General features: G+C 39.2%; 1 protein-coding gene across 1 annotated transcript; it reads left to right on the forward strand.

Annotated features, from left to right (window-relative positions):
• Positions 1 to 15,882: 15,882 nt before the first annotated feature.
• On the forward strand, positions 15,883 to 16,635 carry LOC145111802 (uncharacterized). The gene is made up of 2 exons (XM_079048052.1): positions 15,883 to 16,433; positions 16,524 to 16,635. The coding sequence occupies exons 1-2, from the start codon at positions 15,883 to 15,885 to the stop codon at positions 16,633 to 16,635; spliced, it is 663 nt and encodes a 220-aa protein (XP_078904178.1).
• The last annotated feature ends 2,595 nt before the right edge of the window (positions 16,636 to 19,230 follow it).

The raw sequence follows: 19,230 nt of genomic DNA on the forward strand, positions 1-19,230 counted from the left end.
ATGTTTACAAGTTGGACAAGGCGTTGTATGGGTTACATCAAGCTCCTCGAGCATGGTATGCGACTCTAACAAAGCACTTGCTCGAGCATGGATACTCTCGCGACACTATTGATCAAACTTTATTCATCAAGCATGTTGGTAATGATCAGATTCTAGTCCAGATCTACGTTGACGACATTATCTTCGGGTCTACCAGTCCACAGCTATGCAAAGAGTTTGAAGGCGTGATGAAAAAGCGGTTTGAGATGAGTTCACTGGGTGAAATGACCATGTTTCTGGGGCTTCAAGTCAAACAAAATTCAACCGAAATCCTGCTACATCAAGCTAAGTATGTGGAGGATATTCTTGAGAAGTTCGGGTTTTAAGACGCAAAACCTGCATTGACACCAATGGCTGAAAGACCCCTGCTGAATCCAGATATTGATGGCGAATCCGTAGATCAGACACACTACAGATCGATGATCGGATCGTTGATGTATCTTACTGCAAGTCGTCCCAACATCATGTTTGCAGTTTGTCAATGCGCTCGCTATCAGGCTAATCCTAAACTTTCACATCTTATTGTTGTCAAAAGGATTTTTCGGTATATCAAAGGAAGCCCAAAATTGGGTCTTTGGTATCCGAAGAATTCTGAATTTGATTTATATGCTTTTGCTGACAGTAATTATGGAGGTTGTAAGCTTGACAGGAAATCTACATCAGGAGGGTGCCAATTCCTTGGAAATAGGCTGGTGTCGTAGCAGTGCAAGAAACAGCATACCGTCTCCACCTCAACAGCAGAAGCGGAATATGTTGCTCCATCTGCTTGTTGCTCTCAAGTTATCTGGATCCAACATCAGATGTTGGACTACGGTTTGAACTATCTAGAAACCCCCATTCACTGTGATAATGAGGCCGCAATTCAGATTACTAAAAATCCTGTCCAACATTCCAAAACCAAGCACATTGATATCAAAATTCATTTTATCAGAGATTGTTATGAGCGCTCGCTCATCCGGCTAGAATAGGTTCCCTCTGCCAATAATGTGGCGGATCTGTTCACCAAGCCTTTTAACAAAACTCGATTCGATGTGCTTGTGGGATTTTTGAAAATGATTCGTTTTGAGGATTAATTTTTTTTTTGGTTAGGTTCGTTTAAATTTGCGCATTTTAGTCATTTCATTCTCACCCATGCACAAATTTAGGGGGAGAAATAAACAAAAACCAAACAAATTAAAAAAAAAATCAAAAAATCCAAAAACATTTTGTTTCTGTTTTATTTTTTTTTGGAAAACATTCAAAAATCCAAAAACATTAAAAATTCAGAAAAATCAAAAATATTGTCGCTTACAGTTTTGCTTGTTGATGTAGTACTGGGAAGTGATATTATCAAGTGATAACAGGCAATCTGAGTCTGCATAACGTACCCAAAATTAAATTGTCTATACTCTGTGTTTGATGCGTTGGTAGGCACGAAAGATTCTAAATGGACATGACTTGGCAGAGTTGAACTTAAGGAATTCATAGACTTGACAAATCTTGACCTAGTTAGATCCGTTTAGCCTGACAATACGACGCTTGGATAGATTGAGCAGGGAGATAAATATGGGAATCTACTGGTCACATTAAAAGAACCTGTACCTGGAACCGTGGATTAACTTTTCCTCGATGTGCGGATTCTGTCCTTAATTCCGGTATTGATGGGGTGACTGGTGAATTCCGATAAATTAGGTCTGTAGAAAATTGTTTTCTCTCTATCTGTCTGTTAGTCATATGTTGCTTCCTTTGCGTGATCGAGAGATCCGACCTGGACTGTAACATATGCAACTCTATTTCTCTGCATCCTCTATCTATGCAATTCTTTCTATCTGTTAGCCATATACTGTCTCCGTTGCGTGACTCACAATCCGACCTGGTACACAGTATATGCATCATTCTTTTTCTCAATCCCTCTAAAACTTCAGTTAGTCATATGTTTCACCCTCTGCGTGATTGGAAGAGATCCGACCTGGGTGTATAGCATATGCATTCTAAATCTATCTTCTTTCTTAATAATTGTCTGCTCACCCGATGTAAGGAGTATTCTAGAAGTCCTTGATTACTGGAGCATATCAGGAAGCGGGAAACATGTTCTAGTACAATTAAAATTGAACACTTACAGATTGTCTATAGATCTCGCTGCTCAATTTAGGTGGACAACAATATCCCTGGTCGTCGTCAGCTGAATGGTCCTTAAGAAATATTATCTAGGAACTTAGGATCACTTTGTCTTGTAACTAATGGTATGTCCTAATTCTTTCACAATTTTTCGTGTTTAAGTGGACCACAATACCGGCGATCGACCAGACAAAGACGTGAAGATAAAGGTACCGACAAGTGGATTAAGGCTGTCTAACAACTTTGATCCCAGTATCACAAGATTAATTTTAGTGACTGTTGAGATAAATTTTGTCTATACTTACTTTATCTCATTTTCATTTTTATTTTATTTTTATTTTATTTTTATAATTGTCAAAATTTAATTGTTTTAAAAATTTTAAATTCTTAAATTTTAGAAATTATTTTATTTTAATTTTAGTTTAATTTTAATTTTACTTTAATTTTAACATCCTCAAAAGGTTTTATTTTTAAAAAATTAATTGGGATTTGGACTGTGCCTTATACTGTGTGGGAGACAGGTAAAATTCAAAAGAGGTATAAAAGATGGAGTTTACTGCTGTAAACCCTTTCCACCTCCCCTTTCTTCCTTCCGGCCGCAAACTCTCTCCACTCTCTCTCATCCTCGAAAATTTTTGTGAGATTTTGCAAAATCGTTTAGTCCACATCAAAGGTATGCTAAAACCGACTGAGGATATGTGGTTTGTTCATCGATTCGACTGAAACTGGAGGATTAATCGAGGTTTTTGTGTTCATCGGCGTTTACGGTTTAGGGAGGGCTTACGACCGTAAACGATCTGAACTTACGGTCTAGGAGCTTACGACCGTAAACTCCTTTGGAGCTTACGACCGTAAACTCCGTTTACGGTCAGGAGACTACTGCAGTGGGTTTACGGCCGTAAACCCAATCTGAACCATAAACCCCACTTTGACCATTTTGACCGTAAACCCTAGTTGAACCGTAAACCCATTTATGGCCCATATTCCCAAGTATATATATAGGTGTTAGGGGTGTGAGGAATAGAGTGATGAACAGAATAGAGGAGCTTAAGTGTGTGCATTTGAAGGTGTTCTACAGAGAGAGAAAAGAGAGTGTGTGTTAGCGTGTGTGAATCTTGTATCCGGATGTTCATTCATATCAATACATACAAGATTTATCATCTTCTTCTTCTCCTTCTCTTCTATTTGATCTGACATCATCCGTTTGATTGGGATTCCGCACCATCAAACGGATCTGATTGATACACAAGAAGATTAGGGACTTACAGTTGGTATCAGGAAGTCCTTGATTACCGGAGCATATCAGGAAGCGGGAAACATGTTCTAGTACAATTAAAATTGAACACTTACAGATTGTCTATAGATCTCGCTGCTCAATTTAGGTGGACAACAATATCCCTGGTCGTCGTCAGCTGAATGGTCCTTAAGAAATATTATCTAGGAACTTAGGATTACTTTGTCTTGTAACTAATGGTATGTCCTAATTCTGTCACAATTTTTCGTGTTTAAGTGGACCACAATACCGGCGATCGACCAGACAAAGACGTGAAGATAAAGGTACCGACAAGTGGATTAAGGCTGTCTAACAACTTTGATCCCAGCATCACAAGATTAATTTCAGTGACTGTTGAGATAAATTTTGTCTATACTTATTTTATCTCATTTTCATTTTTATTTTTATTTTTATTTTATTTTTATTTTATTTTTATTTTATTTTTATAATTGTCAAAATTTAATTGTTTTAAAATTTTTAAATTCTTAAATTTTAGAAATTATTTTATTTTAATTTTAGTTTAATTTTAATTTTACTTTAATTTTAACATCCTCAAAAGGTTTTATTTTTAAAAAATTAATTGGGATTTAGACTGTGCCTTATACTGTGTGGGAGACAGGTAAAATTGGTATAAAAGGTGGAGTTTACTGCTGTAAACCCTTTCCACCTCCCCTTTCTTCCTTCCGGCCGCAAACTATCTCCACTCTCTCTCATCCTTGAAAATTTTTGTGAGATTTTGCAAAATCGTTTAGTCCACATCAAAGGTATGCTAAAACCGACTGAGGATATATGGTTTGTTCATCGATTCGACTGAAACTGGAGGATTAATCGAGGTTTTTGTGTTCATCGGCGTTTACGGTTTAGGGAGGGCTTACGACCGTAAACGATCTGAGCTTACGGTCTAGGAGCTTACGACCGTAAACTCCTTTGGAGCTTACGACCGTAAACTCCGTTTACGGTCAGGAGACTACTGCAGTGGGTTTACGGCCGTAAACCCAATCTGGACCATAAACCCCACTTTGACCATTTTGACCGTAAACCCTATTTGAACCGTAAACCCAACTTTGACCATGTTTGACCGTAAACTCCAAATTTTTGATCAAAATATTTCTTTTTAAGGCCAAAATGAAATTGATTAATTAAGAAAACTTAAAGCTTTAATTGTTTAAATACTTTGTTTTCTTACTTGGCCTGGTTTAGTGCAGATCAATGGCAAGTCTTAAGTTTGCTGACATGCATAACCTGGCAATTGTACTGGATGACCCTCCTGCTGGTCATGGAGATTTCAGGTCGATGATATACATACTGAGAGAATGCTGCCTGGCCTTTGCCATCACTGTGAATCCAGTCATCTATCTGAAGATTGTCAGGGAATTCTGGCAGACTGCTAAGATGTCAAGAAACAATGGAGTGATTATAGTTGAAGTTGTGGTTAAAGGATGCAAGATTATGATCACTGAGCAGTACATCAGAGAAACATTGCTGATCAATGATCAACCCGATTTTCCTACTGAAATCGGGATTGAAGATGTGCAAAAGATTCTCAAGAAGATGAGGTATGAAGGCATCTACCCTCCCACGGTGAAAAAGCTTCTGCCACCCTACTGGAGATTTTTGGCGCATGTGTTCGTGAGCTGTATCTCGGGCAGAAGATCAGGTGCTGATGAAATCTCACTCAGGAACACAGGGGCAATTGTTTCACTGGCTGCTGGTATCAAATTCAATTTCTCAAAGTTCATATTGGATGAGTTCTTGGTAAACATCAACGCTATAAGCCGGGAGACCAGAGATTCTTTCTTGCTGCATCCTAGGTTTATTCAGCTGTTCATTGACAACCAATTTCCGGAGATGGTCAAAGATGGAGACACGCTAGACATGAAGTCAGTAGGCCCCCACACTGTTGGTCTTATTAAGCAGAATCGCAAGGGCAAGGTCGTCTTCCAAGGATTACATCCTCTTATGAAATTCGGAAAATTTGCTGAGATAAATGAATCTTCCGAATCTCATGGAACGTCAGACAAAATGTCATCTGAGCCCACTTCTTCTGAGAGAGTCATTTCGGAAGATGATGTTATTACAGTGTCAGATCGCGCTGAAGAAGAAGACACTCCAGCTCCTAATGCACAAGTAGCGGAGGAACATGAACTGACATCTGTTCAGGTCCAAAGTGATTATAACAAGGGGTCTTCTAAAACTGGAACATAGATTGATTTGTATGAAGACCTCGATCTCACAGGATTCGATAACGATGAAATTCCTTTAAATTTTGGTAGTAATGAAGACTTCATGACCGGTGAAAACCTCAATACGCTACTTGACAATATCGATGAAGTTGCTCATCCAGCAACAGAGATAAGGGAAAATGAAGACGTTGTCGAAGCTACGCCTCCTCTTACCAATCCAATGGCGGAAATAGCAATTCCTATGGTGACAGTGTCAGGGATTCCTCCCCTTGATGTTGTTACACCTACATCTGAGCCATTGGAAAGTGATTGCACAACTACACAGGCCTCTCAACCTCCATCAAAAAGACGAAGCCTTGACCCTAGACATGGAATTCTTGATTTGGGTGTATTTCAAAGCTTTACAACTCCACCAACAACTACTCCCGCCATTGTTTCATCTGAACCCGTCAGTGAAGGTCCCAGCACCTTCTATGAAGCTGGTGGCTCTCCTCCCAGGCCAGACCATGATGGTGCTTCTGTGAGGCTAGCCAGGCATTTGGCCGAAGAACAATTCACAACGCCTCCCTCACATGGCAAAGGAATTTCTATTGGGGGTGGCAGCTCAGGAGAAGAGAATCCTTCAGTACTTGGACTTTAGAAGGAGATCGATGTTCTGAATCAGAAAAATATTGATTTAGATCAGAAAAATATTGAGCTGGATATCAAGGTTGCAGACCTTCAGACCGAAAATGCAAAGCTCAATATTCAAGTTGGAAGAAGATCTTAAGAAGAAGCTGGAAGAAGATTTTGGCGACAAATTCAAGTCATCTGTCGATGAGCCAAAGATCTATCTTAGTGATCAAGATGCTCCCATAGTTCCACAACCTACAAGAACAACCACCGTTGTTGACCGTTTTGACAAGGAACCGGCTCAGGCTTCGAGTGTAGTGGCATTGAAACGTGCTAAATTGGCCAAGTCAGCTGAAAAGGGTCAATTTCTATTCAAAAGGAGCGCAGATCATAATGCTCCCTGGGATCAATCAAAGATCACCTTTACGGATCTGGGAGAACATCGTTTCAGAGACGTTTATGGTGATAGGTCAGGAATCATTTTGTGGAGATTCCATGACACTATGAACATGTGGATAGTGAGAAGAAAGAGCGGCAATACTGAAATGTACAAAGATGCTCATGATTTTCACTCTTTTACTAGGGTTGATCTTACGGAGCTGTCTAATTCTCCTTTCTCAAATCCATCAAACAATCCCAGGGCGACTCAGTTCAAGACATTTTTGGAAGATCAAGTGGCTAAGGGCTTCCCTTCAATGAAGACTGCAGAGTCTATCATCAAGATTTACCCTAGCGTCATTCATCCCAAAACAAGTCAGCCACTTCGGTCAGTGATGTGGCCCGCTACTGCTCAAGTAAACCAGATTACCGTTCTTCAAAATCATCCAGATGGATCTCTCGCATCCATGCAATACTGGGTGTTTGATGAATCTACAGCTTCTGCTATCATCAAGCTTAAAGACGATTGTATCCGCTTGTATGAAAAAAGGGATTTGCTTCAATTTGGTAAGTGGGATATACATCAGCTCTCCATTCATCAGATCAAGGTGGCTGAAGACCTTTTTGAGTCCGCTGCAAAGGAGTACACTTCAATGGTTGCTGAGATTATCGAGAAAGAGATGTGGAACGGAGCTATGGGAAAATCTGATGTGCTGGTGGTCGACAAAGACTGAGTCCAAGCTAGCACCAAACCAAGGGGGAGATTGAAGGGTCCAGTTAATCGTTTGGTCTAGGCTTTCATTATAATAGTTCATTAATGAGTCTTTAATGTGTTTTTGGGTTTTTTAGCTGTTTACGGTCGGTGAGTGAGTTTACGGCCGTAAACCCAGTTTGCGGCCCAGTCGAGTATATATAGTGGAGGTGTAGGTCTTTGTCAGGTTGTTGATACCAGAGAGTTTATGGTGTACTGTGTCGAGTTGTACCAGACGTTTTATGCTATAAACGTGTGCAAGCTTGATTTCTTTTCTTCTTCTACTTCTATTGTGATTGTTTGTTGCTTGATCATTGGTAAAGATCCTTTTCAGGACTTTACACTTAGAACCTCTGGGATTCTCCTTGTTTCGCGTATTGGTCCTCTACTTTCAGTAGTACGGGCCCATACTACTTTCCACATCTACCCATACTTTCCACACGGATCGTCCCACATTTCCTAAGTAGCTGCTCAACCTTCTCGATCAACCAATCCCGTTACACATGCTTGCTCTCCAGTGAATACTCACCTCTAAACAGCGCACTCATCGGACTACAATTACTCCCTAGGCTCTCCTAGGTTCTCACACTTCTCTGCCATCAGTTGTTGAAGGACTCCTCGCAATGTCAATTAGCTACTCTAGCTAACTCACATTACTCGTGAGTTCCACAAAGCACAAAGCAAGCAGCATTCGGGCATTGAGTAACCTCCACCAGCACATAAAACCACTCTAACATACAACTCCACTTGCTCTATCCACAACTCAAAAGGCATCACCAAACTCAGGCAATCCTACCTCTCGTGGGTATCTAACTACTCTCTCAGTAGATTCCTCAAATGCACATCTAGGTATCTCTCCTAGATTACTCCTCGACTCAAAACTCTCTCTAACAGATTCCTGCTATGTGCCCCTACTCAGCACACACAGAGCAAATAGCTGATAATATCAATCAATAACATTCCCCCAGGCTAAGGCATCATGAATCAGGAAACTCTAGCTCTAAATTCCTGAAATACCTATCCTATCATCTAGCATGCAGCTCTAATACCTCATAAGTATCTCATCTCATAATATAAACAAGTAAGGGTATTTTGTTAAAATCACCGTTCGGGCTCTTGCTGATTGTACACACTGCTTCATCTCGTTTTCTCTTAAAACTTTTACTCGTTTAGAAAATACTTTTCTTTTTAGAAAATTCCTCAAATCCTCAGTTTGAGTCCAGACATACGTGAGACTACATCCGAATCCCTCAAACCAAGGCTTTGATACCAACTTGTAACACTCTAAAATTTTCAAATAAATTTTTCATTCTTAATACCACACAAAACACAGTTTCACATTTCTCAAATCCAAATGTATAAGTTGTTCAAAACAAAAGACAATAAAATGTTTGACAATCATGCTGGCGCCTTCCCGCGATCCTGGGAGGTACCTGAAATACATTTCACACAACACGGTAAGCACGAAGCTTAGTGAGTTCCCCAAAATACCACACACAAATAATTAGCCTCTCATGGCTATACTCAATAGGTACCCTCCGGTCATGTGTCTCAGTGACGACCCTTCGGTCACACAACTCGGTTGGACCCTCTGGTCCTATCTTAATAAATGCACAGAATAATATACAACATAAATCACAAAGACAGAAAGCATAATATCACATGTCTCAATATAAGCACATATGACCCTCCGGTCGATAACACAAACAAGACCCTATGGTCACACAATATTACCACTTTGTTAAGTGAGAAGACTCACCTCGCAGAGTAAAGCAATATATCCCACACTCGAACTGCTGGTCTAGACTCCGCCCCTCCATGGCCTCCAAAATTCACAACTTGACCAAAACCCTAAAGTTAACGAAATTCAACAGTCAGAGCTGACCCAACTCGTCGAGTGCTACTCATGAACTCGTCGAGTTCCTCAGTATTCAGTAAATCACGAAAAACTGAGTCAAATCGCCGAGTTGCTAGCCGACTCGTCGAGTCCATGCAGAGTCCAGAAGATCGGGGAAAAACCCTAAACACTCGTCGAGTTGTCACACATACTCGTCGAGTTCACTCTAAATCCAAAAACGGGAAAACCCAACTCAACTCGTCGAGTTAGATGCCCAACTCGTCGAGTTCTTCAGCAATTACACATTAAACTCATTCTAGTCGATTCCAATGCTCTAAACTCCAGATCCAACCTCCTGGGATGAAGTTACCACGTAAAGTTGTTAACTTTACGATCATGCAAGGCCTCATAAGGCTAAAACACCCAAAACTAAGCTCAAGAATGGGTTTAGGACATGAAGACGGGTCAAAGCTTCATAAATCTTGAAGCTTTAGGCCTAAAGGGCCTAGTAGTGTCTAGATCTGAGATCTCAGCTCCATAGCATGCTCACGACCATTAATGACTTAAGGAGAAGCTAGAAAGGGTCATGAACTCTCTAATGGAGAGATCTAACAAACAAGTCATCAAGGTAATGACTTTTTACCTTCAAATGACTGCTACCACTAAGATGATGCCGAATCCAAAGACTCCTTCTTGTTCCAAAACTTCTACTCTTCAAGGAATGCACCAAAACAGACACACACACACACACACACTATTAGCTCTAAGCACTCTCAAATGGAAGGTGCTTGATTTGGGTTTGTCTCAGGGTGATAAAGTGATGAGGGAGACGGGGTAAAGGACTTAAGGTTCTTTAAATAGGGTGCAAACCCGAAAAATTAGGGTTTCATTAAACAACCTCAACTCATCGAGTTCAGTCCTCCAGCTCGACGAATAGACTTCATATTCCGCGCATCCTAATCAACTCCTACACGACGAGTTGGGACCAACCAACTCATCGAGTAGGTCCTATAATGTGAATAAAATTCTCAAGTTCCACATCTGGGAAATCATGGTGTTACAATTCTCCTCCACTTAAATTAGATTTCGCCCTTGAAATCGCTCTTTATCGACACATAGATTGAAACAAATAATCCGAGAAGCACAAACGGAAAACCTCACAATATACACCGATCCCCCTCCCAAGACATGCGAAACCAAACAGGAACTCCCAAACCGAAAAAGGACGGACCCCTTTGTCGTTGCAGTATCAGCTCTGACTCTCCAGAAATCGGAAACTATAGTATCCTGTCTCCCCGACAGACCGCCCATGCAGAATATCACCATGTTAATCGCTCATCGAATAACAGACCGATAAAACACTTCCAACTCTGATTATCTTGTTGTGACTGATGGGAACAAGTCGTTGACCATAATTGGCTGCTGATCACTCATGTCAGACATACTAGTCAATCCAGAACGTAACTCAAAAGGAACAGAGGGGTCACATCTCACCAAGTATCAACCACCGGTACTGCTATCAGAACCAATCTAAAGAATGAATCTCAATACTCTTCCCTAAGAAAATAGAAGAATAACCATGCCCGGTCGCAAAAATATCCTCTGATATCCATAACCATAAGCCCCAACTTCTTTTCAAATGTTTCTTCTAACACTGAGTTCAGGTCAGCGCCCAACCTAAAAGTTGAACCTCCAAGGCTACCCTAGCACATCCGGCAATACGAATTAACAGTCGTACTATCCAACCGAGTTGTCTCAACCAATCACACTGGACTCAAATCACGAAGTTCGCTTTACCCCAAGCGATTACGACAACCGATTTGAAGTCGCACCTCACCTCCGAACTCTGTCGTCTACTACTTGCTAATTCATGCGTGTCGTGGTTCTCCTCAAACCAACAAACCGATTCACCCAGGTCTAAAACATCAGATGGGAAACGTCCCCACGCAGAATGAAACCCATCTGAAAAATCCGAAATCCCAACCTGCCTGTCCTCCACACAGATAGAGCAAAACTCAAAAACAAGAGTCTGGTCCGACACAGAATTGGATCCACTTGTATCCAATCTGATACTTAACTCATGAACCGTGTTCCACGAATCTACGCATGCATTACACCTCGATCCTTCAGATTTGAGACAACCCCTCCCTAACTCAAAACATTACGGTTCCCAACCATCGCTGAGACCCTAGTCTCTCCCCTGGTCTGGCCACCAGTTTCCCACAGACTCAATTGGCAAGCCTACCCCGGCCTAAGAACCCCTCTACGTCACACTTTGACTGGTGAATGCTATGGCTCCCCGCAGTCTTACAACACTCTCTCACTGACTAATAGTGTTACGGCTCCCCGCAATCTTATAACACTATGTCACTGACTAATGTGTGCTATGGCTCCACGTAGTCTTACAACACTCTCTCACTGACTAGTGAATGCTACGGCTCCCCATAGTTTTACAACACTCTCTCACTGACTAGTGAATGCTACGATTCTCTATAGTCTTACAACACTCTCTCACTCGGCATGGGCTCCCCCAGTGGTATTCCCTGAAAGTCCTAAGTGATTACTCCCACCTGGATCCACTCACTCTCTTATCACCCCACAATGTCATCATCAAGCCATCACCATACCGAGTTCACTAACTCATGATCCGCGGCCCAACATAGATAGGTGCACACACCTACCCAGATTATGCATCACTACTCTTGACGAAAATTCTCGTAGACAAGGCACTTTCCCTCAGTAAAATTTACACCCTTGGAAAATCCCCGTCTGGCAACAATTAACTGATGATCTCACATCTGGAAATATGGTCGCTTGATGTTCCACTTGCCGTCTGACAAACCCAAGTCTCATACTAATCCAAAACTTTAGGGAATAATACTCGGATACCTCGATACACCATCACAAAATCTCACGATGTCTTGCCACGACCACTGATCTTCCACTCACACAACACGAAACCTTGAAGTACTCCAACTCATAATTTAAAGCACGGAGGAATCGTCAATGACTGACAACACGTTGACGACAATCCAAATCCCCATCCTTTACTGATCAAGCCCATGTGAAACTACTCATACCGACTCTAAAGTTGATTGACAGATCAACTGCTACCCTTCCCGGAGTACATATAACAATCTATACGTCGAACTATCAATCTCTCAGCAATCGAATCTTGACCTCAACAACCCAACCGCCTCGAAATTCAAACATTGGCACACCCAAAGAAACACGGACCATAATCAGATTCATGTCCAACGGCCACCTGCCGTGAAGACACTCATTCTCTCCTGAGCATATGCAACATGCATCATCTCGCTCTGTACGTTCCCTTGACTACCACATGACCCTAGTCTCATATACGGACCACAGATCCCCATAACCCAAATTTCTGTACCGCATCAGATTGAGGATCCTCCCCATAGAATACCCAGTTCTCCCCCACTTAGGGTTCGAACCATCGTCCATTCACTTACCAAACAGACCACACTACAAACTGGCTCACCAGATGTACCATTCCTGACTCATGGAACGTACCACGTAGCACTCGATGACCTTCCAGATAATGACCAAATAACTCCAAGTATCCCGAATCTCAGATGAAAATCTCAGAATCCTCCCAATGTGACTGCGTCTACTCACCCAAAATCTCATACCGACACACCACTGGACATCTCGACTATCCCAAATTAGTTACGACTCTCAACCTGAAAATAATGAACTATCACACACACCTCATCATCAATTCCTCAACCAACATTCCATCGCGTGAGTTATCATAGAAGCAAGAGACCTCACTCTCACAGTCGATATACAACGTAGACAACGAGGGTCGTCGCCCCGATATACTCCCTTGATTACATGGAACTGTTGCTAAATAACATATGATCCTAAGGGTCACACTAACAACAACTTGACACAAATGATTATTTATTAGAAATTTATTTTAATAAATATTCATAAACTTTTATAATAATTGGGAAAATATTTATTTCAAGGAAATACTTATTTTACAATACAAGTAACGAATTATTTCATATGGTATGAATATATATGTCATGTACATCTTTTTGGACCTAATAAACCTTTTGTATTTTAGCAAAAAGACAAAGTGTATATCTTATAAACTTCGATTTTATAAAATATAAACTCTTGACTTGTCTTTTCTTCTTGGAAACATGATATGAAAAGAAAAGACATTTGCATTGGTATAATGCAAAAGAATCAAACCTAGGAAGATGTGTTCATGACATAGGGAAAAACGTTTATGAATAATTGTTATTTTCTTTTTGGACCTAATAAACCTAGGAAGTATCAAACCTAGGTTAATAACTCTTGGACCATAATTTCATTATAAATAAGAGGTGAGTGCTCACATTTTTACTCACTCCACTCTCCTTGGCCGAGAGCTCTTTCTTCTTCCCCATCTTCTCTCTAAAGTCTTGAACTTTGAAGATTTTGTTGTTTGCATTCTCTCTTTAAGTCATAATCTTGTTTTGGCTTAAAAGCTTAAAAGTTGTAACTAGCATTACATCAAGTCGGCACATTGTTGGTGTCTCAAGGGTTCATCCTTACTCCATCAACTTCCAAGCCTCCCCTAGAGGACTCAAAGTGCTTCAAAGGTTGTTACCACTTCTTCCTTCTATGGTTGTGTTTTAAATCTTTCCTTTACTTGAAAGATGATCATTGGTGGGTGAGAAAATGTTTATGTTATTTTATAAATATAAAGTCTTCCGTTTGCCATTATTTGTAGTTTTTGAAACTAGTTTTTAAATAAAACCCAACAATTGGTATCAGAGCTGGGGAACGGGTCGATGTGTTCGACAGGGACGTCGAACCCTATAATAGGGGGTGAAGGTGGGTTGCACCTGATCCCACATCGGCTTGGAAGGAGAACAAAACATTTTCTTATAAGGGGTGTGGATACCTTCCTTGTCACAATGCGTTTTAAAGCCGTGAGGGCAGCAGATCCCATAAGAACTCTGTAGTTAAGCGTGCCCGGGCGAGAGCAATTCAGGCATGGGTGACCCCCTGGGAAGTTTTCATGTCGGGAGCCTAAAGCGGACAATATTGTGATACGTGCCAGAGGGGGATGTTACAATTGGTATCAGAGCCGCCTTGCAAGTTTGGTTCGATTTTTGATTTATGGAAATCTTAATTTTTTTAGAATATAGAAAATTTGTTTTTCTATAAAAACAAGTTCATACATATTTTCTTTGACAACTTTATAATTGTTATTTTATGTGACAAAACTTACATGCATTTTTGTCACTTAAAGTTGTATTAGAAAAACAAATGTTGTTTTATGTTTAAATGTATTTTAGAGTGCATAAACAAGCCTTAGACCATTTGTGTTGTTGTTTGTGTGATTTGGTTGAAAATGATTTGTAATATTCTTTTATTCATAAAGTATGTAATAAAAGTAACTAGTTTTATTCTTGTTATTTTTATGTAATAGATTAGTTTTATACTAGATTTATTTTATTAAAAATGTAACAAGATGAAGATGGAGACCCACGGTTTTATAAAAGTTCATAACTTTTATAAAAGGTTTTATAAAATTGCAACAAAGTTGATTGTCATTGCAAGTGGAAGCTTGAAGATCACATGAAGAACAAGTTGTAATATTTGGTCCCCTTGTCACTTAGGAAAGGAATTAACACTTTTGTGTTGGCTCACAAAAGTGTTATATAGTTTAAGGCTTGTTTATGTCAAATGCATGCTTGTGTTGTCCATTTTTCAAGTAAGTATTTTGTGTGGTTGATAATTTAGTTTTTCACAAACCCAAACTATTTTTTTTTTTTGACATAATAAACATCACATGGAGTTTGGATTTCAAAATTTAAAATATGGACATTAGATGTAACATATTTTAGCAATAAAATAAAAACCGGTTTTATAAAATTGTTAATTACGGCAACTTTTGAAATATTGAATTATTGTTGTAAAAAATCATGTTTTTATAACTTATTCAAACTCCAAAGTATTATTTAATGAAAGGAAGTTTTATTAAACAATATTAAAAGGGTTCTACATTGCTCAAACACAAACTTAATACTAGTTATTAATTTTAAAATTGAACCAAGCCGAAATATAAAAAAAAACTGGGTTTTTTTTATAAGAACCTTAAAAGTGATTTTTCAAAAATTGATACCATGACATATTGGATGCATGCAATTGTCATGATATCACATGTTTTAAATAGAATAATAAAAAATACAAATCCCTTTTTCAAAATGCAAGTCTATGCCATCCAATTTTAGAAACATTTGCACGTCACTTGTATAATGCTAGTGGGATAAAAGATACCTAACCATTAGTATTATCTTTTGATGGCCAAAGTATTTTTTGCAATTTGTATAACCAAGTTATAGGCCGATTGTACAAGTTTCTCTAATTGGATGAGTTGATTGGAAACCTCTTGTGATAAAGGTCACTTAAGCAAGAGTGTTCCAAGGCATAGATGAGACCGACATGTCAAATTAACAAATGGATTGTTAAGGGTCTCAAAAATCTAGGAATTACAAATGGTGTACTTAATACAAGTTATTTACCTTGTTAAAATTGGGTAAATGGGATAAAGGATACCTAACCATTTATTTGATTTGTAACTTGGATCCTAGACTTTAAATAAATAATGTTTTCGAAAACAAAAGGGTATTATTATTTAAAGAATTAAATACTAAATGAAAACTTTGTTAAACTTTTGTAGATGGATCCACCAATTACTGTAACACATCACCCAATGAACATTCGATCAATTCTTGACAAAGAAAAACTCAACCACTCCAACTTTTTGGACTGGCACAGAAATTTAAGAATCGTTTTGAAACAAGAAAAGAAAGATTATGTCCTTGAAAACCAAACTTCTAATGAACCACCTGCTCCCCCAAAGGCTGCACATGATGCATGGATAAAGCATGTAGATGATTTACTTGATGTTTCATGTCTCATTCTTGCCTCTATGGTTCCTGTTCTTCAGCGGGATCTGGAACACTACACTACCTTTGACATGATTGAACATCTCAAGGAGATGTTTGGAAAACAAGCTAGAACCGAAAGGTTTGACATTGTGAGAGCACTTCATGCCATAAAAATGGAGGAGAGTGGGAATGTGAGCACACATGTTCTCAAGATGAAAAGCTACATGGATCAATTGGAGAGATTGGGCTCTGCATATCCACAAGACTTGGCTACAGATATCATTTTGAAATCTTTGCCAAAGTCTTACAATGCTTTCATCATGAACTATAACATGAATGGGTAGGAGAAACCAATCTCTGAGTTTCACGGGATGCTAAAAACTGTATAGAAGAATATCCCATGTAAAACTCCCCAAGTGCTCATGATTAGGGAAGGAAAACTCAAGAAGAAAAAAGGAAAGAACTTCAAGGGAAAGCCACAAGCTGGCAAGGGCAAAGGGAATAAAGCTCCTCAAAACCCACCACCTAAGGAGAAGGAATAGGTTGCCAAAGATGACACATGCTTTGAGTGTGGAGTTGTCAGGCATTGGAAAAGGAATTGTCCTAAGTACCTTGCAGAGTTGAAAAACATGAAGGCCGGGGAAGGCCCTTCAGGTATATCCATTTTGATGATTGAAATGGGATTATTTACTTTTTCATCAAACACTTGGGTATTAGATACTGGTTGTGGAACTCATATTTGTAATTCGTTACATGGGTTCAGAAAGAGTAAGGAACTGAAAGAAGATGAGATGGTATTGCATGTGGGTAATGGAGCATGGGTTGCAGTCCAAGCAATAGGACATTTTGATTTATATTTACCATTTGGTCTGTATTTGATATTAGAAAATGTGTGTTTAATTACTTCTATTACTAGAAATATCATTTCAGTTTCACGTTTGAGAAAATCTGGTTATGATTTCAAATTTGTTGATGATAACATTCACTCCCTCCTGAAAGGAATCTTCTATTTTGAGGCTAGACCAATAAATGGAATTTATGAACTAAACCTAGATGACATATCAAACAACAAGTCCCTTTATCATGTCAACACCAAAAGGCTCAAATTAGATTTGAATCAAACATATCTATGGCATTGTCGCCTTGGACATATATACAAGAAACACATATCTCAACTCCAAAAGAGTGGACTTTTGGGGGCAAATGACACTGAGTCATATGAAATATGTGAATCTTGTTTATGTGGCAAGATGACAAAATCCCCTTTCTTTGGAACAAGTGAAAGGGCAAGTGTTTTATTTGGCATCATACACATTGATGTATGTGGACCTTTTAAAACAATGTCTAGATATGGCGAGAGATATTATATCACCTTCATTGACGACTTCAGTCGTTTTGGTTAAATGTATTTGATGAAACATAAATATGAAGAATTTGAAAAGTTTAAATTGTTTTAAAGTGAAGTTGAAAATCAACTCGACAAAACAATCAAAATCCTTCGTTCGGATAGAGGAGGTGAGTACTTGAGCCAAGAGTTCCAAGACCATCTAAGGAGTCGTGGGATCATCTCACAACTCACTCCATTTATAGCACCACAACTTAATGGTGTTTCTGAGAGGAGAAATCGGGCCTTACTTGATATGGTTCGATCTATGATGAGTCGAAGTACCCTTCCTTTATCATTTTGGATTTATGCTTTACTCACCGCAACCCGTATCTTAAATATGGCACCAACTAAGAAGGTAGAGAAAACACCTTATGAGATGTGGTATGGAAGACCTCTATCCTTATCTTATATGAATGTTTGGGGATGCGAAGCTTATGTTAGATAAGAGACTTCCAGCAAACTTGAGCCTACATTTACCAAATGCGTCTTTCTAGTATATCCAAAAGATTGTTTAGGATATTACTTCTAAATCCCTAGTGAGAATAAGATCTTTATTTCACCGAAGGATGAATTCTTAGAAAGCAAGTTTATAATGGATGAGGCAAGTTGGAGGCATGTGGAACTTGAAGAAGATCAAGAACCTCAACCCAATGCATCTTTAGTTGGCACTAGTACTGAACAAGCGGTTGTTGAAGATGAAGAGATCACTATCCTTCAACCTACTAAAACACAAGGCGTTCGCAGATCTGGTAGAATTCGTCATGAATCTGAGAGATATGGATTTCTCATTGACGAGTGCTTCGTAATGACGAATGCTAATGAGTCAGTCAGCTACCAGTATGCAATGACAGATCCTGAATCTACCAAATGGCTTGAATCCATGAACGCTGAGATGCTATACATGAGAGAAATTCAAGTCTGGGACTGGGTTGATCTTCCTCCCAATAGCAAGACTGTTGGAAGTAAGTGGGTCTTCAAGAATAAGATTGACATGGATGGCAACCTACACACACTCAAAGCAAGATTGGTTGCTAAAGGATTCACTCGAACTCATGGGGTAGATTATGATGAAACCTTTTCACCAGTCGCTATGATTAAATCAATTAGGATACTATTTTCCATATCTGCATATTATGACTATGAGATATAGCAAATGGATGTCAAAACCGCTTTTCTGAATGGAAACTTAGAAGAAGATGTCTATATGGATCAGCCCGAAGGTTTTGTCGGTCAAAAGCATCCTAATAAAGTTTGTAAGCTCAAGAGATGCATTTATGGGTTAAAGCAAGGATCTCGTAACTAGAATCATCGTTTCGATGATGAAATCACAAAGTATGGTTTTATTAGAAATGAAGATGAATCTTGTGTTTACATAAAAACTAGTGTGAGCTCGGTGACATTCTTGTTCCTATATGTGGACGACATATTGATCATGGGAAATCACATTCCAACTTTACAAGGTGTAAAGACTTGGCTTGGAAAGTGTTTCTTAATGAAGGACCTAGGTGAGGCACAATACATTCTTGGAATCAAAATAAATAGAGATAGATCATAACGATTAATAGGTCTAAGCCAAGGTACATATATTGAGAAAGTATTGAAGCGGTTCAATATGGAAAACTCTAAGAGAATTTGTACCCATGGAACATGGCACTGTACTAAGTTCATCTCAATGTCCTAGCACAAAGGCTAAGCTAGACAAGATGAAAGATATTCCATATGCTTCTACAATTGGATCCATCATGTATGC

The sequence above is a fragment of the Lactuca virosa genome, chromosome 5 (assembly GCF_052849685.1).
Source record: "Lactuca virosa cultivar CGN04683 chromosome 5, Lactuca_virosa_CGN04683_v6, whole genome shotgun sequence".
In the NCBI taxonomy this organism is placed as follows: domain Eukaryota; kingdom Viridiplantae; phylum Streptophyta; class Magnoliopsida; order Asterales; family Asteraceae; genus Lactuca; species Lactuca virosa.